Source organism: Mesoplodon bidens (genome assembly GCF_964165515.1).
Source record: "Mesoplodon bidens genome assembly, chromosome: 15".
Classification (NCBI taxonomy): domain Eukaryota; kingdom Metazoa; phylum Chordata; class Mammalia; order Artiodactyla; family Ziphiidae; genus Mesoplodon; species Mesoplodon bidens.
In genome coordinates, this window is record NC_138171.1 from 10,488,269 (window position 1) to 10,516,117 (window position 27,849).

Genomic DNA, 27,849 nt, shown 5'->3' on the forward strand with positions numbered 1-27,849 from the left:
AACCACCATTGTATGTTCTTGCCTCCTTTGTCATAAATTAGGTGACCATATGTGCATGGGTTTATCTCTGGGCTTTCTATCCTGTACCATTGATCTATGTTTCTGTTTTTGTGCCAGTACCATACTGTCTTGATTACTTTAGCTTTGTAGTATAGTTTGAAGTCAGAGAGGCTGATTCCTCCAGCTCTGTTTTTCTTTCTCAAGATTGCTTTGGCTATTCAGGGTCTTTTGTGTTTCCATACGAATTGTAAAATTTTTTTGTTCTAATTCTGTGAAGAATGCCATTGGTAGTTTGATAGGGATTGCATTGCATCTGTAGATTGCTTTGGGTAGTACAGTCATTTTCACAATATTGATTCTTCCAATCCAAGAACATGGTATATTTCTCCATCTGTTTGTGTCATCTTTGATTTCTTTCATCAGTGTCTTATAGTTTTCTGACAAGTCTTTTGCCTCCTTAGGTCGGTTTATCCTAGGTATTTTATTCTTTTTGTTGTGATGGTAAATGGGATTGTTTCCTTAATTTCTCTTTCTGATTTTTCGTTGTTAGTGTATAGGATTGCTAGAGATTTCTGTGCATTAATTTTGTATCCTGCAACCTTACCAAATTCATTGATTAGTTCTAGTAGTTTTCTGGTGGCATCAAGGATTTTCTATGTATAGTATCATGTCATCTGCAAACAGTGACAGTTTTACTTCTTCTTTTCCAATTTGTATGCCTTTTATTTCTTTTTCTTCTCTGATTTCTGTGGCTAGGACTTCCAAAACTGTGTTGAATAAGAGTGGCGAGAGTGGACATCCTTATCTTGTTCCTGATCTTAGAGGAAATGCTTTCAGTTTTTCACCATTGATTATGATGCTTTCTGTGGGTTTGTCATATATGGCCTTTATTATGTTGAGGTAGGTTCCCTCTATGCCCATTTTCTGGAGAGTTTTAATTATAAATGGGTGTTGAATTTTGTCAAAAGCTTTTACTGCATCTGTTGAGATGATCATGTGGTTTTTATTCTTCAATTTGTTAATATAGCGTATCACATTGATTGATTTGTGTATATTGAAGAATCCTCGCATCCCTGGGATAAATCCTACTTGATCGTGGTGTATGATCCTTTTAATGTGTTGTTGGACTCTGTTTGCTAGTATTTTGTTCAGGATTTTTGCATCGATGTTCATCAGTGATAGTGGTCTATAATTTTCTTTTTTTGTGATATCTTTTTCTGGTTTTGGTATCAGGGTGATGGCTTTGTAGAATGAATTTGCGAGTGTTCCTCCCTCTGGAGTTTTTTGGAAGAGTTTGAGAAGGATCTGTGTTAGCTCTTCTCTAAATGTTTGATAGAATTCGCCTTTGAAGCCATCTGGTCCTGGACTTTTGTTTATTGGAAGATTTTTAATTAGTTTCAATTTCATTACTTTGATAGGTCTGTTTATATTTTCTAATTCTTCCTGATTGAGTCTTGGAAAATTGTACCTTTCCAAGAATTTGTCCATTTCTTCGTGGTTGTCCATTTTATTGGTATATAGTTGTTTGTAGTAGTCTCTCATAATCCTTTGTATTTCTGCAGTGTCAGTTGTGATTTCTCCTTTTTCATTTCTAATTTTATTGATTTGCATCCTCTCCCTTTTTTTCCTGATGAGTCTGGCTAAGGGTTTATCAATTTTGTTTATCTTCTCAAAGAACCAGCTTTTCATTTTATTGATCTTTGCTATTGTTTTCTTCATTTCTATTTCATCTATTTCTGCTCTGATCTTTATGATTTCTTTCCTTCTACTGACTTTGGGTTTTCTTTGTTCTTCTTTCTCTAGTTGCTTTAGGTGTAGGGTTAGATGGTTTATTTGAGATTTTTCTTGTTTCTTGAGGTGAGATTGAATTGCTATAAACTTCCCTCTTAGAACTGCTTTTGCTACATGCCATAGGTTTTGGGTCGTTGTGTTTTTGTTGTCATTTGTTTCTATGTTTTTTTAAAATTTCTTCTTTGATTTCTTCAGTGATCTCTTGGTTATTTAGTAGTGCACTGTTTAGCCTCCATGTATTTATGTTTTTTTACAGTTTTTTTCCCCTGTAATTGATTTCCAATTTCATCATGTTGTGGTCAGAAAAGATGCTTGATACGATTTCAGTTTTCTTAAATTTTCCAAGGCTTGATTTGTGACCCAAGATGTGATCTATCCTGGAGAATGTTCTGTGTGCACTTGAGAAGAAAGTGTATTTTGCCACTTTCATGTGGAATGTTCTATAAATGTCAATTAAATGTATCTGACCTATTGTGTCATTTAAAGCTTGTGTTTCCTTATTTATTTTCTGTTTGGATGATCTGTCTATTGGTGTAAGTGGGGCGTTAAAGTCCCCTACTATTTTAGTGTTACTGTCAATTTCCACTTCCATGGTTGTTAGCATTTGCCTTATGTATTGAGGTGTTCCTATTTTGGGTGCATAAACATTTATAATTGTTTTAGCTTTTTCTTGGATTGATCCCTTGATCATTATGTAGTGTCCTTCCTTATCTCTTCTAACAGTCTTTATTTTAAAGTCTATTTTATCTGATACAAGTATTGCTACTCCAGCTTTCTTTTGATTTCCATTTGTATGGAATATCTTTTCCCATCCCTTCACTTTCAGTGTGTATGTGTCCCTAGGTCTGAAGTGGGTCTCTTGTAGACAGCATATATATGGGTCCTGTTTTTGTATCCATTCAGCTAGTCTGTGTCTTTTGGTTGGGGCATTTAATCCATTTACACTCAAGGTTATTATCGATATGTATGTTGCTATTACCGTTTTCTTAATTGTTTTGGGTTTGTTTTTGTGGGTCTGCTTCTTCTCTTGTGTATCCTGCCTAGAGAAGTTTCCTTAGCATTTGTTGTAAAGCTCGCTTGGTGGTGCTGAATTCTCTTAGCTTTTGCTCATCTGAAAGCTTTTGATTTCTCTGTTGAATCTGAATGAGATCCTTGCTGGGTAGAGTAATCTTGGTTATAGGTTTTTCTCTTTCATCACTTTAAGTATATCCTGCCACTCCCTTCTGGCATGCAGAGTTTCTGCTGAAAAATCAGCTGATAACCTTATGGGGATTCCTTTGTATGTTATTTTTTGCTTTACCCTTGCTGCTTTTAATATTTTTTCTTTGAATTTAATTTTTGTTAGTCTGATTAATATGTGTCTTGGTGTGTTTCTCCTAGGGTTTATCCTGTATGGGACTCTCTGTGCTTCCTGGACTTGGGTGACTAATTCCTTTCCCATGTTAGGGAAGTTTTCTACTATAATCTCTTCAGATATTTTCCCAGACCCTTTCTTTTTCTCTTCTTCTTCTGGGACCCTATAATTTGAATGTTGGCGCATTTATTGTTATCCCAGAGGTCTCTGAGATGGTCTTCAGTTCTTTTCATTCTTTATTCTGCTCCTCAGCAGTTATTTCCACCGTTTTGTCTTCCAGCTCACTTATTCATTCTTCTGCCTCAGTTATTCTGTTATTGATTCCTTCTAGTGTATTTTTCATTTCAGTTACTGTGTCGTTCAACTCTGTTCTTTAGTTCTTCTAGATCTTTGTTAAACATTTCTTTTGTTTTCTCAGTCTGTGCCTCCATCCTGTTTCCGAGATTCAGGATCATCTTTACTGTCTGAATTCTTTTTCAGGTAGATGGCCTGTTTCCTCTTCATTTATTTGGTCTTATAGGTTTTTACCTTGCTCCTTCATCTCTGACATATTTTTTTTGCCGTCTCATTTTTTTTTTTTTTTTTTGATGAGTGGGATTGTGTTCCTGTTTTACTTGTTGTTTGGCCTGAGGCTTCCAGCACTGGAGTTTGTAGGCTGTTGGGTAGATCTGGGTCTTGGTGCCAACATGAGGACCTTTGGGAGACCTCATTCCGATGAATATTCCCTGGGGTCTGGGGTTCTCTGTTAGTCCAGTGGTTCAGACTTGGAGCTCCCACCACAGGAGCTTCGGCCCAACCCCTGGCTCATGAACCAAGATCCTGTAAGCCGTGTGGGGCGGCCAAAAAAAAAAAAAAAAAGGAAAATAATAACAAAGTAAAAAATAAAATTAGACTAGGAAACTAACAGATATGTTAGAAAGAATATAAAAATAAAAATATAGATGAAACAACAACCGAAAGGTAAAACAGAACCACAATAGTAAAAAAGAGGAGGAGAAGGAAAAAGAAAAAGGTGGAAAAGGCCTTGGTTGTGGAGGGCGGGGCCTAAGCAGGGGTGGGGTTTGGGTGGTGGGCAGGGCCTATGCTTAGGAGCCCCAGGGCTGGAAAAGGCCCTGGGGGTGTAGGGGGTGGGGCTTAGGCTCAACAGAACAGAAGGGGCCCAGGTGTGCCTCCTGCCTGTGGTCTCAGAGGGTGGGGGACCCCACTTGGGAGCCCAGCAGGGCTCGAGTGGGTGGGGCAAACACCCTCTGCTGCTCTCCTCCAGTCCCCAAGGGCCTCTCCCACCTGCCTCTCCTGTTCTCCCCCAGCCTCCTTCCTACACCCCCAGGACCAACGGGGCCTAGAGGGGGCCTCTGAGGGCGTAGGACCCGGCCTGAGAGCAAGGCAGACTTCCCTGGCCGATTGGGCAGGGGAAACGCTTGGTGCACTCCACCCACATCCGAGCTCCTGAGGGTCCCTCCAGGCGTGGGAACCCCTCCCCCCTCTCAGCCACCCCTCAGGGGTGCTGGTCCTGTCTGGCCTCCACTTCTCCTCCCCACTCAGTCCCCCCACATCTTACCGGTTCACTTGAGCATTCCTCCTGTCTCTTGGGGTGTTGAGGTCTCCCACCAGCGTCCAGCAGGTTCCCTAGTTGTGGGGAGACGCAAACTCTGTGTCTTCCCACACTGCCATCTTGACTCTGCCAGCCCCTTATTTTATACATAGTAGTTTGTACCTCTTAATCCCCTACCCCTATCTTGCCCCTCCCTGCTTCCCTCTCCCACTTGGTAACCACTAGTTTGTTCTCTGTATCTGTGGGTCTGTTTCTTTTTTGTCACATTCACTAGTTTGTTTTATTTTTTAGATTCCACATATAAGTGATATCATGCAGTACTTGTCTTTCTCTGACTTATTTCAACAATACATATTTTCAAAGATGTCTTTAAACAGAGGCACATAGAAAATGAGGTTATGTATTGACTGATGGACAAAAATATTGGGACCAGAGGCTCCTAGGAGCCTAGCCAGCCCTGTACCTCCCCCAGGAGCAGTGGTTTAAAAATCACTACTTCAGTATTCACAGCAACTTTCCCGTACATAACTATTGCACATAGTGAGAACACACTGTATGCTCTAGAATTCAGGGGTTGCAAACTATAGCCCGTGTGCCGGCCACCTGTTTTTGTAAATAAAGTTTTATTTAAACACAAGATCTACCCATCTGTTTACGTATTGTCTGTGGCTGCTTTGGCACTGTAGCGGCAGAGTTGGGTAGTTGTGACAGACTGTATGGTCCACAAAGTGTGTCATATTTAACACCTGGTCCTTCTTAGAAAAGCCCCTGCCTGATGCCTGGCTTCCAAGGCCAGCTCTGCAGTGGATGGGCTGTGACATGGTAGCCAGGCTAACAAATATTGCCCTGTGTCAGTTTCCTTCGATGTAAAGTAGAACTATTAATCATCATGCACCTCGAAGAGTCCTTGTGAGAAACAAATGGGGTGAAAATGCTTGAAAAGTGCTTATTTGCACAGTGCCTGGCACAGAATGAAAGCACAGTGGCTTTGTGCTCTTATTTTTATTATGTGGGTCACAGCCATCCTGGGGGAAGTGCGAGGGGATGGTTGGCGTACAGGCCCTCCGGATTCCCACAGAGTCACAGCAAACAGGATCTAATTTGGCTCTGGCTCTGGGGGCAGGGGAGGGGTGGGGTCCCGGGCAGGCGGTCACGAGCCTGCAGGAAGCCGCTGTTTGTTGTTCCACCAGCTCCGGAGAGCAAGGCCTCCTTCCTCCTGTCTTTTCTTCCAGGTGACCAACCGCGGCGAGGCCCACCTCGAGCTGAACGCCTTCCGCAGGAAGCACGACTGTGCCCTGGTCATCTCCGGAGACTCCCTGGAGGTGGGCACGGGCAACCCCGCCAGCAGGCTCCTCCCGGGAGCTGCCGTGTGGGAGGGGCCTTGGCCGACGCACCACCTCTCCCTGACCCCGCCAGGTTTGCCTCAAGTACTACGAGTACGAGTTCATGGAGCTGGCCTGCCAGTGCCCGGCCGTGGTCTGCTGCCGCTGCGCGCCCACCCAGAAGGCCCAGATCGTTCGCCTGCTCCAGGAGCGCACGGGCAAGCTCACGTGTGCAGTAGGTAGGGGCTGCCGCGCCTGCGCACCGCGCCTGCGCAGAGCGACCTTCCCAAGGGGTGATTGGGTCCTGCTGCCCTGGTGGTCAGGTTCCCAGGCCACTTTATTCAGGCCGTGACATTGACACCCCCTCCCCCTTTGACCCTATTTTTGTTACTATTATTGTTTTTTTAAAGTATTTTGCTTTGAGAAAGAGTCGAGAAGCATGCAGAGGGCGTTCCTCCTTAGCCTGCGCTTCCTTTGCCAGTGACATGGGACACAGCAATGCCTGGGGGCTAAGACCACACTGCGGAGAGGAATCTGGGTCCAAACTGCTGGTTTTTCCTAGCTGAGGGTCCCGGAGGGCTTCCTTCCCCCAGCTGAGCCTGTCTGCTCATTGGTAGAAGGGGAGAGTAACAGTGGTTCTCTCAGATGGTGCTTATGAGGATTCCGAGGGGCAGTAGCTTTTAAGAAGTGCTTGCTGCCCTCACAGTAAGTGTGCCCTACGTGCAACGTCTGTCATTGCTGACAATGACGAGACACCCACGCCTTGGAGGCAGGGCGTGCGATGTTGTAAGTGCCCACGTGGCATGGACACGGTTCCCTTGCTCAGTGGCTCAATGGCTAGGACCCTCAGCCAGTCACCTGGTTCCTCGGACTCTCAGCTCCTCTGCCTTTAAAATAAGAACCTGTTGCTGCAGGTTGCTGGAGCGATTAAGCGGAGCAGTGCAGAAAAGCCACTTAGCGTGCAGTGAAAGGCAGCACGTGTGTGATTATTTAAAGTAACAGTGGAAAGCAAGCTTATGTTTCTTGCCTCTCCCTAATTTCCTGGCTCTTCTCTCTGGTCTGGGTGACCCGCAGGTGATGGAGGCAACGACGTCAGTATGATCCAAGAATCGGACTGCGGTGTGGGTGTCGAGGGAAAGGTGAGCCCGTGGGGTGGGGGGCGTGTGTGCTGATTTCTGCCCAGTGGTTGTCGTGAGGATGTGAAGTGGTTCTGTCCTTAGCTGGGAGTTGCTCCACCAGCTGGAGTTTCATTTTCCCTCCAAGACACAGCTTTTAATGCTTCTGGAAATTCTAGATTACAATTACAGAGCATAAGGAATCATGTATCATAATTACCTAGTATTACTATCTGCAAGTCACAGATCCCTATCACTGTTATCTTACAGACAAATGCTGAGTCTTTGCTTGCCAAAACCGAATTTTTGAAGTGTTTTGCTACATTCTTAGGGTGCAGCGAATGTACTTCAAACGCTTTCCTGGGAGTGTTGTCAGTAAAAGCATTAGTTATCACACTGTGGGGTGATCTCTTGGGGATTATGGAAGAATGTGGCGTGGTTTGCCCCTCATTAAATTTATTATTTTTTAAAATTTATTTTTGGCTGTGTTGGCTCTTCCTTGCTGCGCACGGGCCCTCTCCAGCTGCGGTGAGCAGGGGCTACTCTTCGTTGCGGTGCACGGGCTTCCCACCACGGCGGCCTTGCCTGTTGCGGAGCACGGGCTCTAGGCACGCAGGCCTCAGTAGCTGTAGCACGCGGGCTCAGCAGTTGTGGCTTGCGGACTCTAGCGCGCAGGCTCAGTAGCTGTGGCACACGGGCTTTGTTGCTCCGTGGCATGTGGGATCCTCCCAGACCAGGGATTGAACCCGCGTCCCCTGCATTGGCAGGCGGACTCCCAACCACTGTGCCACCAGGGAAGTCCTGCCCCTCATTAAAAGGCTAAATTTATGTGTTACAGTATAGTAGTTTTCCTCTTTCCTTCCCTGACAACTGTGTGCCAGCCATGTATAGTTTACCCTGCCCTCTCTCGTTTGTGATCTTGCGGTGACTGTAGTCAAGGAGGCTGGTCACCACGTTTGTTCGCACAGTGTGTAAAGTAAGAGTACAGATGCCGTGAGTGAGGGCTGGAGATGCTCCCTTATGTGTTTCATTCCATACATTGCTGCATTTGGAATTTCCAAAAATGTTTTTTCCTTTCCACCCCCCTTTTTTTTTCCCCTGGTTTTCTGGTTCTCATCCAGTTGACAGTTACTTGAAATTGTAGAGTTAAGTGATCCTTGAAGGAGTTGTTATGTCTGAAATCTGTATGGATTCCTTTAATGCAGGTTTTAAGAAGCACACTTGAGTTTAATAGATGGAATTCTTCACACGATGCTGATCGTACTAAAACATTTTCCCTTCTGTTCAGAATTATATTCTGATTCCTTTGGTTTTTGGAGTCTAAAAGTAAAAAGTGCTCACTGTAAAAAAAAAAACCTGAAACAATTTAGAAATGGATAAAGTGCATCCTTTCTTTTAGATGGCGGTATAAAACTAGTAACATTGGTTATTCTTCCAGAATTTTTGTCTATTTCTATACTAGTAGTTATGGGTATATATATATAATATTATATATATACACACATGAATACATATATATGCATACACACATCTTACACATGTGTATACATGATTTCCACATAGAATGTAAAATTTAAAACGTTATACTATGCTTTTTTTTAAAATGCAGCTTGCCTAAACCTGTTCTATCTTAGCTTTCTTTATACATCAGAACATGTAGATCCACCATTTTGTACGTTGCCTCGACCTTTTGTATTTTGAAAAATGTAACTCCTTCAGAAAAGTTGAAATAGAACAGTGAGCACCTGTCTACTCTTACTGTAATTTACCAGTTGTAAACAGTTGCAGGATTCTCCCTCTGCTCTTCCTCCCCCTCACTCTCCCTGCTTCCTCAGAATCAGCTGAAAGTAAGTTGCGGATATGTTACCCCTAAATACTTCAGCTTGGATCTCTTTTAAGAACAGGTGTATTCTTCCGCATAAGCAAAATAACAGCATCACCCCAAGCGTAACATTGATATGATAATATTATGTACTATTCATGGTCTCATTTCCCTAGTTGTCCTCAAGGTGTTTAAAAAGAAATCTCCGTGAAGCAGTGAAGGATCGCGCACTGCATTTATTCCCGTGTCTTCATGTCTCTTCCCTCTTCTTTAATGGAGAACACTTCTCTCCACCTCTTTTGTCGGGGGAGGCGGTGTGTCTCACGACTTTGATGTTTTGGAAGCGTTTGGGGCAACTGTGGAACATCCCACGACGTCTGCGGGTCGGATGGATCTGATTCAGGTTCTGTGTTTTTGGTGTGCGGAGCACATAAGGGGAGTTTTTGTCTTCCTGTCTCATCACACTAGGAGGCTGTGATGTCCATGTGTCCCATCAGAGGCATCTGTCATGTACCTTTTAAAATTAGAGAATCCCAGGGCTTCCCTGGTGGCGCAGTGGTTGAGAGTCTGCCTGCCGATGCAGGGGACGCGGGTTCATGCCCCGGTCCGGGAAGATCCCACATGCCGCGGAGCAGCTGGGCCCGTGAGCCATGGCCACTGAGCCTGCGTGTCCGGAGCCTGTGCTCCACAGCAGGAGAGGCCACAACAGTGAGAGGCCCGCGTACTGCAAAAAAAAAAAAAAAAAAAAAAAATGGAGAATCCCATAATATGGCTGCACTATAAATTATTTCCAGTTCTATGAACATGCAGAGCTGTATGTTCAGTTTAGTATTGTTGGTAGCATGAGCTGTGCCCCCTCCCCCATATGTTTAACTCTGAACGGAGCTGAGTGCTAAATGCCTATCTTAGAATGATTCTTTGCTTCTGATACACATTATGGGTTGGGCCTAACCCCCGAGGCTTAATACTAGATCCGTTTGACCTCCCAATTATGAGTATCTGTGCTTATGAATGTTTTTTATTTAAATAAATTCCTCTTTTAAAATCAAATTTAGGCTCAGACCACCAACCGTGTATAGCTGGAAACCAAAGAACCTCTATATTGAAGTTCTTCAAAAATCTCCTTACAGTTTCTTGCTTTTTCAATTAAAAAAAAAAAGTGCCTTGACCTTTTGTGCTCCTGACTGTGCCCAATTTTGTCGGATTTTAGGAAGGAAAACAGGCTTCACTGGCTGCAGACTTCTCCATCACCCAGTTCAAGCACCTTGGCCGGTTACTCATGGTGCATGGCCGGAATAGCTACAAGCGCTCGGCCGCCCTCAGCCAGTTTGTGATCCACAGGAGCCTCTGCATCAGCACCATGCAGGTGGGTGGGCAGGTGCGCACGGCTGTGTGGTTGCCATGGACCTGAGAATTAGTCTCCACCTTGGAGCTGTTCCCCCGGCCTGGCCGGTTTAATGCCCCTCCCCCAACCCCCCCCAACCCCGCCCCCGCCACATTCTGGGCGATAGAGCTTGGAGTGGCCGCCCCGAAGCCTTCCTGTGTTGGGGGCGAAGGCTGTGCTTGCTGTGTGGAGCCGATGTGAGCATTAGCAGTGGTGCCTTGCCAGGGCTTGGCACGAAGTGGGCGGTAGTGTAAATGACCGGGGTGCTCATATTGCGATGAGTTGTTATCCTTAGTTGGCCAGAGGCAAAGATGCAGAGTTAAATGCCAAGTGAATACTCTGGCCTTGAGTTTTCCACCTGCAGAAGCAAGGACCTACAGAGAGCAGCCACAAAAGAAGAATGACTTGCTTTTCTTGAGTGCCTCCTGTACCCTGGGCGTCAGGCTAAGTGTTCACAATGCGGGCTCACCTGCAGTCCTCACTGTAGCCTGTGCCCATTCTGCAGATGGGGAGGCTGAGGGTCAGTGTGGGCGAGAAATCGGTGCAGTGTCTCTCAGGGATTTAGTCTACCCAGGCAGGGGATTCTGGTACCTGTGCTCTTAATGCAGGTGTGCCCCTCAGCCCTCCATCCACAGGGCCAGCTGCTGCTTCCACATGCAGGGGGGGTGCTTAGCAAGGGCAGCGCAGCCCAGGGCATCGCGCTTCTGCCTCCAGTGCAGCCTGGCTGGGAGTCCAGTGTAGTTATCCCAATCGTCAGTCCTCTCAGGGAGTTACATCTTGCTTTTTCACAAAAGGATTCTAGAATGTGTAAGGTATTTTCCCATCTTCTCTCTCCCCAGCTCCTTCAAAGTCTGTCATCAGGCTGTGGCAATGAAGTTGTATTAGGAAGGAGGCCAAAGGGAGGGAAAGGAAGCATTTTGGGTGTTGAAAAACTATTGGCTGACTTTCCTCCTTGGGCATTTAGGTGAAAAATACCCCCAGTTAAGTGGTGAGAACCATAGGAATGGGACATCTTGGAACCCATATCATCAGGTATCTCTGAGACCTTGAGCAAGTCACGTTACCACTCTGGGCTTTAGTCTTTCCACCTTTAAAGTGGGCATCAGACTTCTCCATCACTCCATCCAAGCATCTTGGCCCTTGCCCCTCAGACAGGGCTACTTTGAAAAGCAGAGAGTTTTATAAGGCATCAAGTGCTGAAGGCGTCCTTACCATTATTAATCAAAACAAAACAGGCTAATGTATAAACCTAAGGTGATGTTTTAATTTGTGGGAAAGGTGTTTAACCATACATGAAAGACACCCTGCCTTAAAGGGTCGAGTGGTGCTTCCTGGTGTACATGAGAATTCACCCTCCACTGGCTCATCCGTGCCTTTGGTGGGGTGGGCGGTTTATGTTTTCAGGATCTATTGCATTTATGAGTGAAGGAGCCTTACAGTGATTTTCATCAACACAGTCTAAACGCTAACAGCTGCTACGGTTCATCGGACCACATCTGTACTTTTATTTTATGTTAGCTCATCAACTGACCTGGATAATGTCATGGTTTTAATCACTGGGAGATTAATCAGCTTGTCCCTGGGCAAACACACAAAAGCTGGCCTGGGTGAGCTGACTTCTGTAATGCCTGTATGTTACCATGAACATCGATTCAGAAAAAAAATTCTAGCATGAGGAATTGTTCTTTGTGCTGTAGGGGAAAAAAAAAAAAAAAAAAAAAAAAAGCCAAAAAAACGCCCTTAACCCTGTCCACTGTGCTGAAAGTGACTGGCTGAGAGCAAGTCCCGTTCGAATTGCACCTTGAGAGTAGTGGGCTCTTAGGTAGATGAAGACGTAGCACAGTGCTCTTTCCAGGGTGAAGGCTTTATGGTCAGCCTGGCCCTTTTAGAGAAGGAGGCTCCTGGTGTTGCTCTGTAAAACTGAACACCAGATTCTTGACGTCTTTATAACCATCCTTCCTGTGCAGTGGCCCAGCCTGGGTGAGAAGTCATTTGAAAAACAGATTTCACCTTTCAGTTCTGAAATCACGACCGGGTGTGGCCGGGGCTGCCCGTGACCATGGCTCTAGGTGCCACCTGTGTTCTGAGCTCTGTGCCAAGCGAACACCCACAGCGGGTGATGAGGGGAAGGGGTCTGTGTCCCACGCTCTTTTTAACCACTAGCCTGGCCCAGCCTTTTCTTCCACGTTCGGTTTTTAAAAAGCCTTTAGGCAACAGTTAGCCCTGGCCTCCCGTACGTTTTATACTGATAGAAATTAGCTTTGAGGTCACTTTGCTTCTGTTGGCCCGTAGATGTTCAGAGAAGGAAGTCACAGAGCATCAAGCCTGATTTTATCTCCCTAGCCTACTTCTCACTGCCAGTAGCTAATATTTTCCAAATCCGGAAGCAGACATTTCAGTAGGGGTTGGTAAATATCTTTACTGCTTTTGTCTAATTGCAAAAGTAGCAGGTTGTGGGCTCTTTGTAAAAATTTCCAAGAAGAGTGAAACATGTAATCTGAGAAGTGAAGCCTTCTCTGCGGTCCTACCCTCCAGGGTAACTAACTGGTGCATATCCTCACAGTGGAGGCTATTTTTCCCTACCTGTTTCCAATACGTACACCAACTCGTTTATCGATTGTACACCCAGAGAGGTGGTAATTCTGAGCCGTCAGGAGTGTGGGCTCTGGAGACAGAACTGGGCTTGAGTCCCGCAGGGCCATTTAGGTGCTCAGTTTCCGCTTCTGTAAAATGTAGGCGATATTAGGACTTGATCTCATGCGTTCTTCTGGAGATTCACTGAGATCAGATACAAAGTATTTCCGGGTCCAGCTTGTGTAACTTAATAAATGTTCACAGCAGAGCTGAGAGTGGACCCTGGAGCTAAACTCTCCGGTGTGACTCCTGGCTCTGTCCCTTATGAGCTGTGCTATCTTGGGCAAGTCACTTGACCTCTCTGTGCCTTACTTCCCTCATCTGTAAAATGGGGATGATGATAACAGTACCTCCTTCACAGGGTTGCTATAGTAGTTAAATGAGCTAATATACTTAACGCACCGTAACCGTGTGGGTGTAAAATAAGTGCTCTGTAAGTGTTGGCTGTTATTTTTCTGATACAAACACAAGGGCTTTGGTCATGGTTTTTGGTAACATCCTCCTTTTTCCTCCGCACAGGCTGTCTTTTCCTCCGTGTTTTACTTTGCCTCCGTTCCTCTCTATCAAGGATTCCTCATCATTGGGTAAGGAAGTCCAGGCAAGGTATTAATTTTTATTTATTTATTTTTTTTGCGGTACGCGGGCCTCTCACTGCTATGGCCTCTCCCGTTGCTGAGCACAGTCTCCGGACGCGCAGGCTCAGCGGCCATGGCTCACGGGTCCAGCCGCTCTGCGGCATGTGGGATCTTCCCGGAATGGGGCACGAACCCGTGTCCCCTGCATCGGCAGGCGGACTCTCAACCACTGCACCACCAGGGAAGCCCAAGGTATTAATTTTTAATGAAACCTCCCTAACATGCCACAGAAGAAGGAGGAAGCATCATGTGAAGACCCTTCAGTCCCCAGGTCAAGGCAGGTCTGGCAGTCTGGTGTAGAACCTTCTTGAATGAATACATTTTTGAACTGGTAAGCCCTTAGCCAAATTGCGGATGCAGAATCCGATCTGTTTGTGGTCCACTCATACCTGATGGTTGAAGAATGCTCACCCACGAGAGCCTGAGGTTGTCAGCTGATTGATACACCAGGCAAGAGTGAAGCTTCACAGACGGTGATTTCTTAGGAAATCACTGAGGGGTCTTAGAAAGAGTGGAAGGGGCATCTGGAAAGTACCCTCTCTGCCATGGCTGCCCATAGTGGACCATCCTGCTGGTGGGTCTCTAAGGCGGCCAGAGCCTTGCTCTCTCCAGGTTACCCCTGATAGAGCTTGGCCACTGCGTGCCACTGACCTGTGAGGCATGCTGTCCCTTGGATGTTTGGTACATTTGCTATCAAACCCACCCCCCGTTCCTGACCTGGAATTTAGGACGTTCCTTTTGACCTTTTGAGAGGATGTGCTCAGTCTCTGAATTCCCCAGGTAGGTGGAGTTTGGTTACCATGTGCCCTAGATAGAGGTGCTGGCAGGGCGCTCCCCTGGTTACCAAGGTGGGAAGCACAGAGAGGCCGGCTGGTCCCAGTGGAGTCTTAAAAAGTATGCCTTCCATCTTCTTACGTTCAGCCTGAAAGTAGGCACTGGAATTCTGCCTGCTTCTAATTGGAAAAATGGCCTGTCCTTTGTCAGATCCTGGAAGAGAGGTAGAACATGCCCGAATAGAACCAGGGGTTCCCTGAACCATGCTCCATGTGCCCCCCCATGATCTGGTCCCCTTTTCCCTCTTGGTTCTCATCTCTTCGCTTTCCCCCTCACCCACTCAGCTCCACCCAGACTGGCAGCCTCGCTGTTCTTCAAACAGGACAGACATGCCTCCACCTCAGGGCCTTTGCACTTGCTGTTCTCTCTGCCTGGAATGCTCTTCCCTCGGATATTGGCATGGCCTCCCTCTCACCTCTTGCGGGTGTTTTCTCAAATGCCCCATCTGCTGTCCACCCTCTCTAAAATTGCACCACCCCACCCCATGTCTCATTCCCTCTTCCCCGTTGTATTTCCCTCCTCAGCACTTTACCTCCAGCACACAGCACACGGTATAGTTTACTGAATTTGTTTTTTGACTCACCGACCAGCACGGAAACTCTCTGAAGGCAGGCGTTGTGGTCTGCTTTTCATCTTGAATCTCCAGTGCTTCGAACTGGCTCTGGCACATACCAGGTGCTCAGTACGCAGTAGTTGAATGAAGGAATGGAAATTGGGCTCCAGAGGCTGGGGCAGCACATGACTCGTACTCCACTGGCTGGATATTACCTGTGGTGATTTTTTTTCTCCCAGGTACTCCACCATCTATACCATGTTTCCTGTGTTTTCTCTGGTCCTGGACAAAGATGTCAAGTCAGAAGTTGCCATGCTGTACCCTGAGCTCTACAAGGATCTCCTCAAGGTTCACTGAGCCCCTTTCTCCTTCCTTCCTTCCTTCCTCCTTATGCATCGTTTCTTCCTTCTTCCCTCCCTCCCTCTTTTAACATATGTCACACAGACCCTCCATGTCTGACGTGAACGCACTTGAACTGGTGGCTTTCTTTTGAGAGGAAGGCGTGGGAGTATATGTCTTTTCTCGAAGTACGATGTGCACCTGTAAAGAATATTAAACTGTACAGTGATCTGTCAACTTTTAAAACAAACCTTCTAATGCCTTTTTAAAAAGCCCCTGACAGTTCCATTTTGTAGCTGCAACTTGTGTCTGTTCCTGGAAATGCTTTTGTGTACACTCCTGAAAAATGTGTGTGTGTAATTGCATTTGTTGGTCCTCAGGGGATTTTTGATAAAGAGCAGATTTATTGGGTTGGGCCAGAAGTTCGTTCAGGTTATTCTGTAACATCTTACGGAAAAACCCGAACGAACTTTTGGGACAACCCAATATTTCCATCTAATATCAATTCTCTTTTCAAAACGTCATTTCTTTAATGTATTTTGATGTGTGTGAGCCACTGTTTTGATGAAAACAGGCAGCCTTGTCTGGTTGGTGGAGGGTAGCCTGACGGTGGCTCGTGCCCTGGATGAGCCCCGCACGCTAGCCCTCTCTGTCTTCCTCTCTCTCATTCAGGGACGGCCGTTGTCCTACAAGACATTCTTGATATGGGTTTTGATCAGCATCTATCAAGGTAAGGACGGGTGAAACCACCTGTTGTCTTATGCTCTGGCCTTGGCCCCAGGGTCAACTTCACCATTCTATTGTCTGTAGAACACAAAGAGAAGCAGCTGGAATCCTGAGATTGCAGTAAGGAGTGTGGCGCTGTGTCCGAGGGCCCCCCCCCCTCCTCGGGTTCTCAGGCCTTGCTCTTCAGGCACAGAGTCACACATGTGAGGTGGTGCCGTCCGCTTAACTGAGACAAAGTCAGAGAAAAGTACAACTAATACTAATCAAACCCTGCTGGGGTGTTCAAGACATTGTAACAAAAAGTGGTCGCTTTCTGGAATGTTCTGATACTTTTCTGAAGTCAAGTTGTAGTTCTTGAACAACATATTTACTTCTGTGGCCTCCAGAGAGGGTCCCTCAGACTGTACAGGCCTTGTAAGATGATTTACTGGAATATGAAAAGGAAATGTCAGAACCTCTCTTCGTATTCGTTTTTTCCTCTTTTTAGAACTTCTCTTGTCATGTATGTTTTATAATGTACCTGATACATTGGCACAGTGGCCCTGCTACTTCTCTGTGTCTGTCTGCAGAGGCACACGTGGATAATTTACAAATCCACATCGTCCATTAGGGATTCCTTCTTAGTGTTTTTTTCTGATGGGATGTGTGGTCAAAAAGTGTAGACCGTTGAATTTGTTAGGAGGCTAAATTATCATTGAAACAATTTGAGGGTTTTTTTTTTTTTTGAGAAGTATAGCGAAGTGACATGTATGCAGCTGGTCGAAGAAAGCAAATTCTGCATGGAAGTTCATAATAACAAGCAGTGGTGCTTCACTGCACCCCCTGCATCCCCAGTACTGTTGTAACAGGCAGTCATTTGAGGAGTTTGGGGGTTTAGGGTCTCCTGGCCCTGCTCTTGAGCAGGAATCTCATGTAGCTAGTGTTTTTGATCAACGTGAGCCATTCCCCATTGAGTTCCTGCGATTCTGGATGAAAATGCACTTACCTGGACCCGCCCCCACTTCCCTTTCTCTCCTCAGTTGCAGGTGCGTAATTCCTTGAGGGTCTCTCTTGGTTGCCCCTGTCATTTTTTGTGTTCAGGGGCAGGGAGGGGGGTAAAGGAGACAAAGCATAACATTTACCATCTAACTCTTCTTAAGTGCACAGTTCAGTAGTGTCCCGTATGTTCACGTTGTTGTGAAACAGATCCCCAGAACTTTTTCATCTTGCAAAACTGAAACTCTGTATCCATTCAACAACAAACGCCTCTTTCCTTCCTCCCTACATTTCCTGGTAATCACCATTCTACTTTGTCTCTATGAATGTGACTACTTAGATCCCTCGTATACGTGGGATTGTACAGTATTTGTTCTTCTGTGGCTGACTGCATCTGTCATTTAAAATAATACACAAAAACGTCTATTTCTTGTTCCACCCAATCCAGATAGTTGCTCTCTCTGCCTCTTTTCCTTGTTTTCCTCTCTATCTCTTCCCTCTTCCTCTCTATCCAGTTATAAACTCTCTATTAATAAAGACACAGACATAGAGAATGGACTTGAGGACACGGGGAGGGGGAAGGGTAAGCTGGGACAAAGTGAGAGAGTGACATGGACATATATACATTACCAAGTGTAAAATAGATAGCTAGTGGGAAGCAGCCGCATAGCACAGGGAGATCAGCTCGGTGCTTTGTGACCACCTAGAGGGGTGGGATAGGGAGGGTGGGAGGGAGACACAAGAGGGAGGGGATAAGGGGACATATGTATATGTATAGCTGATTCACTTTGTTATACAGCAGAAACTAACACACCATTGTAAAGCAATTATATTCCAATAAAGATGTTAAAAAAAATAAAAATAAAAATAAACTCTCTCTTATATACAGCCAAAAGGGAACATAGGAAAACTAGGATGTGATGCCTCTTTCAAACCTCCATAAAGTACCACTCATTAACCTCCTTTAACAAATGGTACCTTTCATGTCTGAATGGGGAAAACAAAAGGAGTCAGATGAGAGTGAGCAGGGTGAGCCTTCGGTGGGGAAGGAGGGGGAAGCATCGGCTCCCAGCAGGGAGGGCTGCGTGGCCAGCAGAAGCCCCTCCCCACCCAGACTTCCCTCTGCCTTTGCAGGGAGCACCATCATGTACGGGGCGCTGCTGCTGTTTGAGTCAGAATTCGTGCACATTGTGGCGATTTCCTTCACGTCGCTGATCCTCACGGAGCTGCTAATGGTGGCCCTGACCATCCAGACCTGGCACTGGCTTATGACGGTGGCCGAGCTGCTCAGCCTGGCCTGCTACATCGCCTCCCTGGTGTTCCTCCACGAATTTATCGGTAAGACCCCCCTGCACTTAGGGTCTGCTCATCAGGTCCAGGGGTCTCACCAGCAGGCCTTTGTACTCAGCTGCCCGCCCTTTTCTCACTGGCGTCCCTTGGGACAAGTGGCAGTTGAGAAGCAGCCTCTTGGAACTGAGGCTGGCGGGCATGATCTTAATGTAGAGTGTTTTCTTTAAAACCACGCCGTGCCTGCTGGCTTAGAAGCGGATTCGTTCAGTCCTGCAAGGACCTAGTGGGCATCTCCAGGGAGCTGGTCACTGTGCTGGGCTCCGTGGAGCTATGGAGATGGTGAGAATCCAGAGAGTAAATGACAGTCCAGCAGGACTTAGCATTGTCATTAGCTTGAGAAACTCTGCCTTCTCGTGAAAGCATCTTCTATCACGCCTCTTCTGTATCAGTAAACGCTCTTTAAGAAGGTTTTGATAAAGGAAAAAGGAGCATTCCCGTGAAAAGTGAAGTCTTAGAACAGTTTCACACTTGTTTGAAAAGTCTCTCTGAATAGGTTTTGTGAGCACCTCCTGTGCGCTCAGTGGCTTGAGGCCAGGGAGTCACAGAGGCTTAGAAGATGCAAGCTCTGCCCTCAAGAAGCTTTGGTCGTCATCTTAGATGTGGACCAGTCAGGACTGGGCCCACGGTTGGGGCCCTGGGCTTGGCACTTAGTAGGTGCTTACTCAGTGCCCACTGCATTTCCCCCAGCCTGTGCTCAAGAAGCAGGGAAGGCGGCTGCCCGGCATCCACTCCCGGTATTGTTGAAAGTCACTAGCTGTCGCTCCTCTGTTGCAAAACCCTCGGAACTGCAGGCCTGACTGTGTGGCCGCAGGAAAGGGAGCTCCCCGCCCCTCCAGGTCACACTCTTCCTGACGAGGGGTCTCCGACCCCCTTTGCACCACCCTCAGACCCGGCTCTGGCTTCTGTGACCATTGCTGAGGCGAAGGGGGGAAACGTTGCTGGGAAGAACTGTGTGTTTGAGCGTCACTTTCTGCCGGGTTTAGAAAGAAAAGCTCCAGCTGTCAGATTCCAAATCAAAAACACTTGGAAGGGGGATTTTTTTGCCCATAGTTTTCTTTTCTGAGTTGTTGAAAACAGCATTTCACGGAAGGTCCGGGAGCTCCAGAAGCAGGTCAGGAGAGGAGGAGAGAGACAGGGAAGGGAAGTCAGGCTGGCAGCCTGGGTGCCATCCGCACATCCCCTGCGGGAGAGAAGCCCGCGTCCCCTCCGATGGCCCTGCCGCCCCGCCGGCTCTGGGCGGCACGTTCCCGCCCGCTCACCGCTGTCTTCTGTTTGCTTGCAGACGTGTACTTCATTGCCACATTGTCCTTCTTGTGGAAAGTGTCTGTCATCACTCTGGTGAGCTGTCTGCCCCTCTATGTCCTCAAGTACCTGCGAAGGCGGTTCTCCCCTCCCAGCTACTCGAAGCTCACGTCCTAGGCCGTGCGCTCGGGAGAGGACCCCGGTCTCCGCACTCTCCTGGTGGACAGAGATCAAGTTGCATTTCTATTAAGCACCACCCGTGGATTGTGCAGTGGTGGCTCCCACGTGCGGTTCTGATATGAAGAGGCTCTGCGCTTCCACGGAGCCCGACACCGAATAAACAGGAGGGAGGCGCCTAAGAGGGCCCCACGCGGGCCTGTCTGAGCCCCTGGTGATTCACAGTCGAGTGAATGTGACTGTGTGAAAACCGGTGACTCAGCCGAGAGATTTATTCGTGGGTCACTGTGCAGGCTTCCTTATGACTTGAATTTTGTTGTCATGTGATAAAAGTTTCTGTCTGGTCGAAGGCTGTAGAGGGTTTTTTGGTTGTTGTTTTAAACAATCCTAGTGTGTGTGCACTTTTACGTCGTTCTGCTCTTAAACTGGTTTCAGAGAAAGATAAAGCTCTCAGTATAGGTTTTGGGGAAAAGACGGTGACATTTGGTAAAAAGTTAACCAGACAATAATCTCAATTTGGAAATGCTAAATATCCTCTCTAAGGCAGCCCTGCTTATCGAAACGGCACTGGATTCCTAGGATTACAGAAAACCACATGAGAAGCGAGCAGGAGAGAGAGAGAACCGTAAATCCGGTCCGTTATCCTTTCTGCAATTCAGCATCTGTGGCCTGGAGTTAACATCACCTGTCACCTCGTAAAAGAATTTCAAAGGTGTTATCTTGCTTTGTTCGGATCTGGTAACAATTACAAAGCCTGTGGCTGGCTATCTGAGGACACCCTGAGACATTTTCAGCAGAGTTGTTTTAGCAGGAAACGTGCCACCGAACGGCCCCTAAATGTGTCGACAGTGTGACAGGAGACTCAGCTAATTCTTTAGGCACCGTAGCACATGTGACTCAGACCCTCTGAGTCTAAAGTGGAAAGGTCAGGGACTGGGGCTCTTTACATCCACAGAAATCTGTTTCCTGTTAGGAGGAATTACTGAGGACACAGTGACAAAGGCAGAGGCGTCTTAGCCCGCTGCCATCCATGGGTGGCAGCCTTGAGCGAGGAGCCCCAGTGGAAGGAGGCCCGGGTTGCAGCTCTGGGGTCTGGGCTCCGTTGCGCTGCCTACAGATTTCAAGGGGAGCTCGCTGGAAGGCAGCCAGGAGTAGAGATTCCTCTCCCCACCAGGGTGGGGCCCACGCATGTGTGTTTCCTATAAAGCTGTGGCTTCTTGTTTCAGGGGAAGAAGAGAATTTTCAAGTGCTGGATGTGGCCCGGCAAAGCTTTCTTGGGTTTTCAAGTCTCTCCTGGCAGAAGCCACATGTGTGTGCCAGAGGATTAGGTTGGTGGGTCTGCAAGAGCTGATCGTGCTCGAGATCTTAGATCTGTGATGAATTCTTTCTGAGTCCAGACCCTCCAGTCCTTCAGCCTGGTTCTTCTTCATGTGCTTCAGAGATGTAAGTTACGGCTGCCACCCCAGGGTCGGCCTGCTCTTGGACAGCTGGGGACACGAGGCCCTTGACTTTGGAGCACTTGATACGCTCGCGTATTTCTGTTGCCCTTTTAAAACTTTATAGAAGGACAGTTAAGTTGCAGGCACTGCGAAATTGGCTATGACATCACTTCTATTTTAGTTTTAAGATTCTGCAGTTTCGCAGGATTTTCCCCATTCTGTCCCGGCCATTTCTGCCCCACAGAAAACATTTACAGGACGTAAATGTTGTATTGAATGGATGGTTATTCAGGAAGAGGATCCTTGTCCAAAACTTTGAGAAGGGGCGAGCAGGTCTGACATCTTTGCTGGGTGATTTTATGTGATTTCAGAGGCGGAGTGAGAGGACGTTGTGCTCAGCGTTTTGGTACCTGTCTGTCTTCTTGGAAGTCAGCCTGTATAACCGGAAGTCTAAAGGTATTTCTACTCCCAGTTCTCAAACCCTGAACTTGACCTTGTTCACAGACAGGTGATGGCTCCTCCAGGTAGGTCTCATGGCAATTTTTAGGTGTTTCCAGCAGTGACAGGGAATGAAGATAGGCTCTTTGGTCTTTTCCTTAATTCCCAGTTTTGATTGAGGTGCTTGGGTTGACTTTGAAAGTCAACACCTAAACTCTTGCTTGGCATCTGGGAGGGAGAAAGCGTCCCAGAGGAGCAGAAGAAGCTGCGCCTGGAGGTTGCAGGTGCGTTTGTGCCATCAACAGACCCCCTCGTTCTGCCTTTCGACCGTACCCTGGTGGAGGCGGCCAAGGGTGAGAGGGACTAAAATGCAAATGGGGACCGTGACCGTGTTGTAGAGCCACCCTGCCAGGGGGCAGCCTGCTCCCACCGCCTTCCGGGGTCCGGAGTGTCTAGGAAAACACACGTGTGCTTCTCAAACTCTAGAGACCCACGTGGCGGGAGCCACAAGTCAGCTGAGTGTACACGATCCTGACGTGCACACATCAGCCCATAATCCCGACAGAGGATCTGCGTACACAGGCACTTCCCGTGTTAGCTTAGCTGTGGGGAGAAGACAAAGACACAGACAAGAAATCCAAGCCATTTTAAGGAAACTGCTGAATTCACAAAAAGCATAAGGATTCCGTTCACCAGTCTGGAAGGAACTTAGGAAACACCATTGACACTTTGGAGGTCCCCTCGCCTTGGAATTCAGTGGCCCCAAGACTCCGACAGCCAGAGGCCCCTGGCCCACAATCAGCACTGTTTAGATACTTTCCTCAAAGTAAAAATTACACCTCCCCCTGCCCTTTGACAACATTAGGTGTTTCTGTCAGAGTAACTTAATTTTATTATTTGATGATTCTTTTTATTATATTTGTTGGTGATGGTGTGTGTGTGGGAAAGCGAGGAATGTGTTTGGTGTCTCTTTTTCCCTCCCTTTCTCTAGGAAAATGACGAGACAAGTGTCTCCATCTTGAGTGATTTCTTGTATCTGCCCGTTTCAATGCTAATTTGAGAGTGTGCACGTGCATGTGTGTGTTGCTTATGGTGCTCCATGAGACTGGCTGCACTTATTTGGGTTGCTTGGGGCGGAGGACTTCACCCTAAAGCGCTGAAGGTCATCCCAAGGAGCATCTTGAGATCGGAGCAAACCATCTGTTTACAGCCACCTGGAGCTGGGAGGCCCAGAGCTGGGATTCCTCCCACTTTTAGCTTTATTATAGCCAGATCCCAGACTCGCTTCCCTTAAGTGAAACCCTTTTTCGTAGCAGTGATCTTAAATACCAACATCTGCTTACCCTTTCCTCCGTATGTTTTCCACTGAAAATTTAGGTTATGCTGACAGTACTTTTGAATGTATTTTGGGCTTTTGTGCTCATTGGAAATGGACACGATCATGCCTATTTTTCTTTCTCTAGACTTTTGCTTTTACTCTTTGTTTTGTTTTTCCCGGGGTGGGGGTGGGAATGCCCTTGCGCCTTCGTGGGGCAGCATTTTAAACCTGCGCCAAAATTGCAGATGGGACCTGCATCTTCTCCTGCTCCATCGTACTTAAGGCCAACACCTATCAGCCATTTTTATTTGGATCCTTTTGGTGTGTTTGCAATGTGTGTATGTGTGAGTATATGATGTCACCTCAAGTGTTTTGAAGACATACTTGGTTTTCACTGCGTTAAAATCCTATCACGTCACGGTTTTGTTTTTCATTTAGAAATATACCAGGAGCTTTGCAAAGACAACAGACTTTATTTCTCCCCCCTTCTTTTAACGTAAAGCTTTTTATTTGGTCATTTATACATATGTCTTAGGAAATATTTCCATTAATTAAGTCCATTGTGTCTTGGAAAAATATATATATTATGCTCTTGGATGGAACCGATAAGCATGTGAGCAGCACTGCAGTACTTGGAGATGCTCAGCATCTTCTCACACCAGCGCGGCGTTCCCGGGAATCTGTCTTCTCCATCACAGTATGGTTGGAGACACGGTCTGTTGGTGTCGCTGGGCGATGTCAGTGAATAGTGTGTTTGCTGGGGGGCAGGTGGGGAGGGGGGCGTGTATTTGCAAAAAACAAAAACTGTGGCTCATTATTTTGTTGCAGTGGGGCTGACTGGGAATTCCTCTGGGACTCCTTGACTTCCTCGATAGTAGATTATCTGTAATCCTCATGGCAAATACTCACCAGGACAGCGTTTTTTGATTAGAGGGGAGTGACAGTACAGAGCTTTACTTTAGCAGGAGCTCCCAGACGATTTAAATTCTTGATCCTGTGATGACACACGCGTGATCCTGCGAGACTGAGCGGTTCTATTTTCACTGTCTGCCAGCGTGGCCCATTGCTGTTGCCCAATAAAGCTTGTGTACTTTATGCCTTTGGGGATCATTTTAATTTGTGCAGGGACATGAAACTCTGGTGTCAAAATGAGAGCTTGTTATTATAATGCTATGTTGTATGTATCTCATGGTACATAAAAGGTAAATAGCTTTTTCTCCAGGTAAAGAATATTTTACTTTCAGCAAAAAAAAAAAAAAACCCAAACCCATGCATAATTTATTATTCTGTACTGTTGTCTATTCCAGGTATGTTAGAATTTCAAAAAGTGCTCTATATAAAAACGAACATATTTTATGATTCATATTGTATTTATACCCCCAGTCTTTGATTGCTTTGTATAGATTTTTTTTTATATAATCAAGTGATAGAAGATTTAGGAACCCCGTCACTTAAGTTTTAGGGAAAAGAGGTTTTTAATCTATTGTATAGGATACAGAGGACATGGTATTTTATTCATCTAATCCGGTGATTCTCAGCCAGAGGTGACTGTGGCCTGCAGGGGACCTGGGGCAATGTCTGAAGTCACTTCTGGTTCTCACAACTTGGAGGGGTGGTGCTCTGCTGGCACCGAGTGAAGACTGCACAGGGCAGCCCCGCAGCAGGGGACCATTCAAACCGACGTCAAAAGTGTTGAGGTTGAGAAACCCACGTACAATCTGCAACCGTCAGTTTTGCCATTTGTAAGAGTCTGTCTTCATTTCCAAAGGAGCCCAGCAGCTGTAAACTCCTGTCTCAAGAAGCTGATGATACATCCAACTGGCCAAATGTTTTAATTTGCAGCTCTTTGCAGCGCGGGCTACTGGCTTCCTCTCCCTGGCTCTCCGCTGAAAGGGCCGTTCTCAGTTTATGGAGTCGAGAGGAGATTGTACATTAGCTGTGCCTCAGTCAAGAGCGGCTCCCCGGGCACGTGGAGGACGCATGCGCTTAAGAGCAGAGGGCAGTACTTTTCCTTAGCCGCGTGCCATCGATGTAAAGTCTTCAGACCGCTTTTACCTGCTGTGAAATTCCATGAATGTGCGGACACTCCTCCATCCGAGCCACTAGGGGGAACTTGAGGATCAAAAGACATTTCTGTTTCCTGTTTTCTCCAGCCCGGCGGGCCCAGCATACCTAACTGTTATGTTTCAAGATGCTGCTTTCATAGCTTCAGAATTTATTTCATGGCCAACGGCTCCGTTAAAAACAGACATTTCTTTTTATGTTGTTGACCAGACTATTTTGCTGGACTTAGATTGGGAAAAAAAAAAGATGGGGGCGGGGGTGAGATGAATATTTATTTGATCTCAGATATTTGCATTTTTGAATAATTGGCAACTGGGAATCCTTGCCCTCCTCACTCTTCAGGCTCATAAGGTTTAGAGATGAAATGTCCCAACACCTCAAGTACTTTAACTGTTTTTGTTACGAAACTTTTTAGGGTGACATGAAACCCTGCAGTATTTGTGAGCTGATCTGTAAATGATGGATTTGCTCACCTCAAAATAGAACTGTAGTCGCTCCAAACTTTCCACAAGTTGGAGCACAGTAACAGAATTCATTCAGGACTTGCTAATTTCCTACTTTAAATGGGTTACATAACAGAGCAGTCCCTCCTTTGCGCCTCTCAAAACTACCCATGAAGTGATGGTGAAATGTATCGTTAAAAGCTAGAAATAGCTGTGCTAAACTCTGGGAAAATGATGAGTTTTTTTTTTTCTTCTTCTTCTGATATCCCCCCCCCTTTTTCATCCAAACATTGCATAATGTTAAAAAAAAAAAAAAAGTCAAATCTTTCCGTGGGATTTAATTTCGTTCTCCATGTGGCTGTGGTTGGAGGGATAACTTAAGTACTTTGGGGGCTGGCAGATTTTTGGAGGATCACGCACTCCCGGATCGGTTTTCATCTGAAGCCTTAGCAGAGAAGTATGCCCGATCCTGGGGTTTCTCCCCTTCCCCCCTGCTCCCCCTTTTGTGGATGAGTTATCTACAACGTAGCATCTTTTCAGAAGGCCTGCCTTCTCGTAAGAATGCCAAAGCAAAGCCACCCTCCACTTTCCATATTGAGGTTTTGATTTTGAAATGGATTCCCCTTAAAATTTGGGGGTAACTGAATCATATGTGAAGTCACCAGCCCCACACCCTATGCTCGGTGACCAGCCAGGTCTCATTTCTTAGAACTCAGCCTGCAGGTTCTGTTTGCTTACACTGAGAACTTCGTGTTCCTAAGCCTCTGCTGTTCATTTTCAAGAGATTTAAGAGAAGAACATTTTTTCTTTTATTGGGTCCAGATAAGCCCAGGAATATTTTTTTTTTCTTCATGGAAGATTACAGAATCCAGAAAGAGGGATGGGAGTTGTGTGGAATATGCTGATGTATTCATTCATTCATTCACTAAATATTTACTGAGCACCTACTATGTGTTGGGTACTGTTCTTTGGGTAAGAAGCAACAATGGAGAGCAAGAGGGACAGTTCCTGCCCTCATAGTGATTATCTTCTTGTGTGTGGGAGAGACAGTGGGCATACAGATACAGACGCCAATGTCCTCTGACGAAAGCAGGGAGAGGGAGAAGAGAGTGATTATATGGTTAAAGTATGGACAGAGGAAGTGATGGAGGTCAGAAGGGCCCTTTGGGATGGACCACTGGAGCAGAAGCCTGAAGGATGAGAGGAAGGGAACTGTGGGAAGCTCTGGGGGAAATGGTGTTTGGGCAGCAGGGTATGCAAAGGCCCTGGGGTTGGAAAGGCTGGGGCATGTCGGAGGAGCAGAAAGGCGGGCACATCACCGGAGTGCTGAGACCAAGAGGGAGGTTGGAGGAGATGAGGGCGGGGCGGGGAGGCAGGTAGGGCCCAGGGTCCATGGCATTCAGACTGAGTGCTGTATGAGAACCAAGCGAGCATTATTAAAGTTGGCCCGCGAACTGTGTCAGAACCTGAACTCTGTCCAAGGGGCCCCAGTTTACTCTCTCCCTGCTACTCACTCACCCATCCCTTCCTGTCTTTGTTTCCACCTCTGTGTTCCAAGGGGGTTGAGGCGAGACCCCTCCCATTGGAATCAACTCACTGCCATGCCCAGTATTTCTGCGTGACTTTATTGGCATAAACGACACTAACTATTATATAAAGAGGAGAAGAAGGCGGTCCTTGGATGAAGTTTCTTCTTGCTTTTCCAGCAAATACTACAAAGGGTCTCTGTTCAGCCCTGCCTGGGGTGCAGTGGGCAGAGGTGATTGTTCTTGGGCGAGCCCTGGAGAGCCGGCCACCTCCGACTTAGAAGGTGAGTCTGGAGGGAGAACCAGTAGAGAAGAATGAACTGGGTCACATTCTTCGAAGCTGCCACATTTCCAGAATATGCCCCCTTGGGTCGGATTTCGAAGAGGAAGCGCTTTGCAGTCATGAACTGCGTGCGGGAACCCAGGCTGTGTTCAAATTCCTCCTGAAGAGAGAAATAATAACGAGAACAGGCTGTGGAAAAGAATGTAGTTAGTGTCTTAAAGATGGGCAAATACTCATTCTCATTTGTCCTTTTATGTGAAACAGATTTTTTAGAAGGCAATTGGAGTAGCTAACGACATCCAGAGCCCTGCTGATTCGAGTGGGGCCAGGGCCGGGGGCTCCAGTTTGCCCAAACTACTAATCAGACCCAAGGAAAGAGGTGAGTTGATTACCCTGGAAATTGTACAGGAATTCTTCAAAGATGTGGCCAGTAATTAGCGTGTAAGATGCTACTCGCTATGCACAAAACTTAGCATAATTTTATTAGGCAGCTCATCACCACCAGAATTAGAGAAAATCAGGCCAGAAAAAAT

At 46.6% G+C, this 27,849-nt stretch overlaps 1 protein-coding gene across 2 annotated transcripts in view; it reads left to right on the forward strand.

Annotated features, from left to right (window-relative positions):
• The window catches only part of ATP9A (ATPase phospholipid transporting 9A (putative)), a 134,980-nt gene extending 110,885 nt beyond the window's left edge, over positions 1 to 24,095 (forward strand). Inside the window, exons 20-28 of one of the 2 annotated variants that reach the window (XM_081255888.1) lie at positions 5,930 to 6,019; positions 6,114 to 6,258; positions 7,094 to 7,158; positions 10,167 to 10,322; positions 13,494 to 13,558; positions 15,236 to 15,344; positions 16,008 to 16,065; positions 18,171 to 18,374; positions 19,669 to 24,095. In XM_081255888.1, coding sequence (XP_081112014.1) covers positions 5,930 to 6,019; positions 6,114 to 6,258; positions 7,094 to 7,158; positions 10,167 to 10,322; positions 13,494 to 13,558; positions 15,236 to 15,344; positions 16,008 to 16,065; positions 18,171 to 18,374; positions 19,669 to 19,805 — 1,029 coding nt within the window. In that variant the 3' untranslated portion in view covers positions 19,806 to 24,095. The other variant, XM_081255889.1, reaches the window with a different exon arrangement.
• The last annotated feature ends 3,754 nt before the right edge of the window (positions 24,096 to 27,849 follow it).